This window comes from Macrobrachium rosenbergii, chromosome 13, assembly GCF_040412425.1.
Source record: "Macrobrachium rosenbergii isolate ZJJX-2024 chromosome 13, ASM4041242v1, whole genome shotgun sequence".
NCBI classification, from domain to species: Eukaryota; Metazoa; Arthropoda; class Malacostraca; order Decapoda; family Palaemonidae; genus Macrobrachium; species Macrobrachium rosenbergii.
The window spans coordinates 39,050,818-39,058,912 of NC_089753.1; the positions used below are offsets into that span (position 1 = coordinate 39,050,818).

Here is an 8,095-nt window from a genome sequence, read left to right on the forward strand (position 1 = left end):
AGATGACAGAAGATTCACCAATTAATTCTATTTGTTTTCAGCTTATCAACACGTCATTATCCTGGACAGAAAGAGATAAATTCTCGTACGCAACTTTATGTACACTCCAACATATCAATATCCTTGACAGAAAGAGTTAACTACTTGTATGCAACTTTAGGCACACCCCAACATATCAATATCCTTGACAGAAAGAGTTAAATACTTGTATGCAACTTTAGACACACCCCAACATATCAATGTCCTTGACAGAAAGAGTTAAATACTTGTATGCAACTTTATGTACACCCCAACATATCAATATCTTTGACAGAAAGAGTTAAATACTTGTATGCAACTTTAGGCACACCCCAACATATCAATATCCTTGACAGAAAGAGTTAATTACTTGTATACAACTTTATGTACACCCCAACATATCAATATCCTTGACAGAATGAGTTAAATACTTGTATGAAACTTTAGGCACACCCCAACATATCAATATCCTTGACAGAAAGAGTTAAATACTTGTATGCAACTTTATGTCCATCCCAACATATCAATATCCTTGACAGGAAGAGTTAAATACTTGTATGCAACTTTATGTACACCCCAACATATCAATATCCTGGACGGAAAAAGATAAATTCTCGTATGCAGCTTTATGCACACCCGACTCCACTGTGCCTATTTGTAATTCTGTTGATAACAACCTTTTTTCCTTTCTCTGGTATTCCACACCAACAGAACCTTTCGACACGGCTTCCTGGATGCTGGTGGCTCTGGTGGCTATTCAGGTAGCAGCCGTGTCCATCTTCCTCTTCGAGTGGCTGAGTCCGTCTGGTTATAACATGAAGGTAAATATCAAATTAGGGAAAATCTGTATTGCCATTTAAACATGTGACAAACTTTGGTATTGCAACAAAGGTTATTTGTTTTGATGTGAATGAATAGGGTCATTTCCACCAAACAAATCCTAATTTGAAATGGCTCTTAGAGAGACAGTACACCTAATGTATTCATATATAATAGACCTGAGACAAAAGAACCTTAGTATAAAGTAATCAAAAGGATATTGGAGAACGAACTAACCTTAATTTATAAGACTTCTGATAGAGGCTGCGGGTTAAAAAAAATTCCTGGTATAAAAGATTTTCAAAACAGACTGGATCTCGAACAGATAACCGAAATAGACTTAAAAGATCAAACAAACCTTAATTTAAAAAAAAAAGAATTTCGAAAAAGACTTCAGAAAGAAATGTAAAAAAGACGTCTGAAAGAAACAAGACCAAAAGACTGAACAGGGAAAATCGCAATTTGACATTGCTGAAAATGACTAGACTCAAAAAAAAAATCTTATTATCAAAAGACAGCCACAAGAGACTGAAGAGCTAAAAAAAATCCAAATGTAAAATACTTCCACAGTATAATGGAAACCGAACAAATAAAAACAATAAACTCCTCTGCAAGAGACTGGAGACTGACTCAGTACTAATGTATAATTGGTGGTCTGACTATTTTGCTTAATTTATTCTCTTTTCAAAGCACTTGAAGTGAACTGTATCCGATGACAACTATTTACTGACACATAAAACTCTTGCAATCTTTACCAATTTGACCGCAAGTTATTTTCTCATAATAAACACCATTTAAGTTCTAAACATTTGACCTTGTCGTCCCTATCAACCCAAAAACCCCCTTTTGATCTTTTGCCATTTTAGCTTAATCTCTCGTCCACCTAAATCACTATGCATTAATTCCCTTTTACCTTAATCTCTCATTCAGCTAAACCATATACATTAATGCCATTTTACCTTAATCTCTCATTCAGCTGAATCACTATACATTAATGCCGTTTTACCTTAATCTCTCGTTCTGCTGAATCACTATACATTAATGCCATTTTACCTTAATCTCTCGTTCAGCTAAATCGCTGTACATTAATGCCATTTTAGCTTAATGTCTCGTTCAGCTAAATCACTATACATTAATGCCATTTTACCTTAATCTTTCGTTCAGCTAAATCACTGTACATTAATGCCATTTTACCTTGATCTCTCGTTCAGCTAAATCACTATACATTAATGCCAATTTACCTTAATCCCTCGTTCAGCTAAATCACTACACATTAATGCCATTTTACCTTAATCTCTCGTTCAGCTAAATCACTATACATTAATGCCAATTTACCTTAATCCCTCGTTCAGCTAAATCACTATACATTAACTGTGGCCATTTAACCTTGATTTCTTTTACATCTAAATACCGCTCCTTTAATCTTAGACCAGCTGACTTTGACATTTCTTTCTTCTCAGCTTGCAGCGCCCAACAACCACCGGTTCTCCCTCCTGAGAACTCTGTGGATGGTCTGGGCCATACTCTTCCAGGCAGCTGTCAACGTCGACTGTCCCAGAGGTTACACGGCCAGGTGAGTTAACGAATCTCCCTTTTATTGGTACTGAATGACTCATTTCTTTGAAGACAGATGACTTTTAGTGAAATATCGCAAGCCTGCCTTCTGAAGATAATGAATGATTCATTGGTTTGCTTCTAGGTGAAATTGGTAATTTAATAAGTCTCCCTTGTAAGTAATGTAAGATTGGTTTCCTTGCCTTTCTATGAAATTGGCCTCATGGGTCTAAGCCCCTGAGGTCAGCATCGACAGTCTGAATTTGAAGGGTACTGATTGATTCACTTACGAAACTACTTTTAATGTTATTTATTTACTAAATTTTTTTGCTTCCTTTTTTAATCTATTACGGTGTCAATAACCTAGGTGTTGTGAAGCCAGTTTGAGTAGCTATAATCAATCACTCACTAACTTTTCGAGAAATTGGCGTGAAAGGGCAATGACCCTCAAGACAAATGAATCGGTAAAAAAAAATCATTATCTGGATGTAAAACTGACATCATAGGTCACCGCCCTACAGACCCTTCAATCACTAAAAGTAGTCGGATCAACAACCATTGAAGCTATTTCATAACTGAATCAGTAAAAGAAAAAATCTTGTTTATAGGTGATTGGCATCAAAGGTCAACTACCTGTAAGACAAATGAATCAGTAAAGGAAAATATTAAAGTATTGTCTACTACTTTAATACTTTATGTATATATAATATATATATATATATATATATATATATATATATATATATATATATATATATATATATATATATATATATATAGATTAGGAATAATCACCACACAATCACGTGTGGAACAGAAATAAATCTCTGACTCACATCAGGATCGAACCCAGGTCCTTGTGTTGACAGACAAGACCGCTGCCAACCAAGCCACGTTGGAACCTAAGTACTACCACCGTGCCTAAGGTTTTACCTGGGCTGGCTAAATGCCTCGCATACATACATAACATATATATATATATATATATATATATATATATATATATATATATATATATATATATATATATATATATATATATTATATACAGTGTGTATATGTAATATATATAGATATATATATACACATGCATACAGACATACTGTACATACATTTTTGCGTGAAATCGGCAATAGCCACCAACGACCCAAATGGTAATTGGCTCAGTAAAAGAAAAAAATAAATACAAATAACAAATCCATTTGCGAAGTGAAAGCGTTTTCTACATCTTGACAGATATAGATACAGAGGTATCTGGTATTCAAAAAGTCATTAAACTAAGGCGTCTTAATCAATCACCCGTAATTGTAAAGACAACATCGCATACTAATGCGTAATTACGGGGACATTAGAGCGTTTCCCATGAATTTAATATAATTTACATCAATATGGATTATTTGTGGTGAAAAAACGTATATTCTTGGAAAATCATCGGGTAAAAATGACACTTTTTGGCAAAATGTACGTACGCAAACATTAATAATTAGAGATTCAGTGCAAATATTCACTTCTGTGTGATATAACAGTTGTTTTATATTTTACCATGTTAAAGAATAATGCAAAACTTAAGCAAAAATATTACCTTGAATCAAAATAATAATTACATCAGTAGTTTTTTATATATATATATATATATATATATATATATATATATATATATATATATATATATATATATATATATACATAAATGTATATTTATATGTATGTATCATGAAGCTACAAATGTTTAATATCCAATTCACGCTATTTCGGGAATATCCCCGATGGGGAATTATTACCAAAGGGGGATTATAAGTGATAAATGGATCGAGACCCGGTGGTACCGATCCATTTATCACTTAAAAATTCCCTTTCGGTGATAATTCCCCATCGGGGATATTACCGAAGTAGCGTGAATTGCACATTGAACGACACCTGTAGCTTCATGATTGTATATAAATCACGATGTGACAAAAATTTCATATATATATATATATATATATATATATATATATATATATATATATATATATATATTTATATTTTATATATTTAAAGAACGAGAGGAATATCATTGATATAAATCAAACATATAAAGGCTTCAGTTAGGAGGAAAATATCACCGGAGAAAACACAGAATGAGACAGAATTTTGGAGTGATGGACGGATATATAACCTAAGAGGTAAGAGAGAGAGAGAGAGAGAGAGAGAGAGAGAGAGAGAGAGTAATAAGACTGCTACGCATCAAACATGAAAAAGCTTCAACAGGAAAGGCAAAAATATCGCCTTGAAAAAACAGAGAGAGAGAGAGAGAGAGAGAGAGAGAGAGAGAGAGAGAGAGAGAGAGAGAGAGAGAGAGGGTAGGACCTCCTTACAGATGAGTGCATGGTCGAACAAAACAAAAACCAATAATAAGCAAGCCTCGAAATAAAAAAAAATAAAAAAACGTATAAAAATGAAACATTCAACGAAGAAATTCTCTCTGAAATCAATGGTAAAATGGACGGACGAAAAGCATTAGTCGCCAGCGACTTAGAGAAAAGAAAATGCGTATTTGATTTTTGAAAATGGTCGAAATCCTTTCACTTGGTCGCATCTCCCAACTTTGTCGCGCTGACCTGCTTACGTTTAGAGATTATGTTTAATTTTTTTATTTATTTGAACTTACAAATGAATAATGTAGGTTCTTGCTTATGGCCGACCAACATATTATAATTTATGTGGACTGTATATGTATGTACGTATGAATGTATGTGTGTATATATATTTACTTATGTATGTATGTATGTATATATATACTCTATATATATGTATACATGTACATATATGTACACATATATATACATTTATGTACAAATATATATACATATATATATATATGTTTGCATATATATATATATATATATATATATATATATATATATATATATATATATATATATATATATACATATGTGTGTGTGTGTGTGTGTGAATGTGTGTGGGGTTCTAGAATGTCTCGTCCTTTCGATTGTCAAATAGTCTTGGAAAAAGGTTCTTAACCTGGGTAAGGACCTCACGCATATGTATGATATCTTTTTTACCTTACTACTTATTTTTTTGTTTAGACATCAAGTTATTCACACAACGCACCTTTTCTCTTGATCCAAGCAGAAGCTAGTACCTATTTATACCTGGGTGGACTGATAGGCGGTTGGCTATATATTTCATACGAAGCAAAACACTGTAAAGAATTCATCTGGCTTAATATTAAAACAAGTAAAAAATGCGCCGAAGTTTCTTCGGCGCAATCGATTTTTCTATACAGCGTATAATCAAGGCCACCGAAAATAGATCTATCTTTCCGTGTCTCGGTATATTGCTGTATGAGCCGCGGCCCATGAAATTTTCAGCCACGGCCCGGTGGTGGTCTGTCCTATAGCGTTGCCAGACGCACGATTATGGCTAACTTTAACCTTAAATAAATTAAAAACTACTAAGGCTAAAGGGCTGCAATTTGGTATGTCTGATGATTGGAGGGTGGATGATCAACATACCAAAAACTGCGGACAGGTGGACAAAGCCGTCTCAACAGTTTTCTTTTACAGAAAACTAATTAATCTATTCATATAATCCAACAATACTGCACACACGCAAAGACAGAATAACATTTAATTTCAGTACGATCAAAATGTAAGTTTTATAATTTTGAATAAAATAAATTATCACGGCAAAAACAGATTTCCAACTAATACTAACATTCAGATGCCAAAATTAATTCCATAAATACAACTTACGTAACATTTACCAAAATACTTAATTAATCAAGTTCTGTTCTGACGATTTCTCGACATGCTAAGTACTTTCTAAACCAACTTTCCAAAGAATACAACGTACTTTCCTTTCACGTCCATTATCTCCCTTCCTTTGCAGATTTATGGGAAACGTGTGGGCCATGTTTGCTCTCATCTTCCTCGCTATCTACACTGCCAATCTGGCAGCCTTCATGATTACCAGAGAGGAGTTCTACGACCTGACGGGTGTCGAAGATAAGAGAGTAAGTATAAACAACCTTTTAGCATCATCTGTACATACATACATATATAGGCTATATATATATATATATATATATATATATATATATATATATATATATATATATATATATATATATATATATACATATATATATATATATATATATATATATATATATATATATACATATATATACATATATATATATATATATATATATATATATATATATATATATCTATATATATATATCTATATATATATATATCTATATATATATATATATCTATATATATATATATATATATATATATATATATATATATATATGTATATGTATATATATATATATATATATATATATATATATATATATATATATATATATATATATTTCTTCTTTTTATTATATCATCGCCACATTAACATCCGTTGGTGTCAGTTATAAGAAACTTTTCCCATGTTCACCAAAACCTGGACTAATCTATAAAAAAAACAAGTACAAATGCGCAATCGAGTTTTCTGTACAGCGTATAATGCTGTATGAAACTGTCAGCCACGGCCCATGAAACTCTCAGCCGCGGCCCATGAAACTTTCAGCCAAGGTTCGGTGGTGGCTTGTCTTATCGGAAACTATAGAGGTGCCTGACGCAAGATTAAGGCTAACTTCAACCTTAAATAAAATAAAAACTACTAAGGTTAGAGGGCTGAAATTTTGTATGTTTGATGATTAGAGGGTGGATGATCAGCGTACCAATTTGCAGCCCTCTATCCTCAGCAGTTTTTAAGATCTGAGGGCGGACGGACAGACAAATAGCCATCTCAATAGTTCTCTTTTACAGAAAACTACAATCCCTCAAGGAAATGTTAAACCTTCTAACTGCTAATTAAATAGTCTAGACTTGACGTATGCAAAAAATTCTCCACAATATCAAAACGTTTCAGTTACTTGAACTCGTCACGGACAGTTTAATTCACTTTTCTCCAGAGAAATTCTCAGTTTGTAGAAAACAACTATTGGTTAAATCATATAAATTTGTTCACAGAAATTTCCAAATGGTAGAAACGGGATTACCGGTTAAATTATAGAAATATATAATTATACATATTTATTATGTACATATAAGTATGTGTGTTTGTGTGCGTTTGTAAATAGCCTATATGTGTATAATTTTATATATACATATCATATGTACAGTATATATATACTGTATATATATGTATATATAATGTTTCCGTGAGTGCTTATTTGTGTGTGTGTAAATATAATGTATGTCATGTACACATTATATATATATATATATATATATATATATATATATATATATATATATATATATATATAACATGAGTATGTATGTATCAGATTGTATTACTAACAGTCCAATAATTCTTTCTGTTTGATGTTTTTATAGCCTCGTATATGTAACTAAAAATTCTATACCTTTCCACTGCAGAGGGATTTTTTTTACAGCGAAGAATTACTGAACCATGAAAAATGAAATTTGAATGGAACGTGGATTTCGATATGGAAAGAAAATGTGTTTTTTCCGTTTGCTATCGGTACGATGAATGTCTTGTAACACAGTGAAAAAATATTTTCTGTATAAATATTCTGGCTGAAGTGCTTCTGGATTGAAAAGTAATGTAGCCTACTCTTAACAGCCGACACACAGAGAGAGAGAGAGAGAGAGAGAGAGAGAGA

General features: G+C 32.3%; 1 protein-coding gene and 1 long non-coding RNA gene across 4 annotated transcripts in view; one reads left to right on the forward strand and one right to left on the reverse strand.

The window, feature by feature from the left end:
• The window catches only part of LOC136845216 (uncharacterized), a 549,715-nt gene that overhangs the window by 514,455 nt on the left and 27,165 nt on the right, over positions 1-8,095 (reverse strand). The gene's annotated exons all lie outside the window — the stretch shown is intronic.
• LOC136845214 (glutamate receptor ionotropic, NMDA 2B-like) overlaps positions 1-8,095 on the forward strand; it is a 510,777-nt gene that overhangs the window by 467,082 nt on the left and 35,600 nt on the right. For both annotated transcript variants that reach the window (XM_067115285.1, XM_067115286.1), the window contains exons 13-15: positions 730-839; positions 2,298-2,410; positions 6,286-6,409. In XM_067115285.1, coding sequence (XP_066971386.1) covers positions 730-839; positions 2,298-2,410; positions 6,286-6,409 — 347 coding nt within the window. The remainder of the gene's footprint in view (positions 1-729; positions 840-2,297; positions 2,411-6,285; positions 6,410-8,095) is intronic.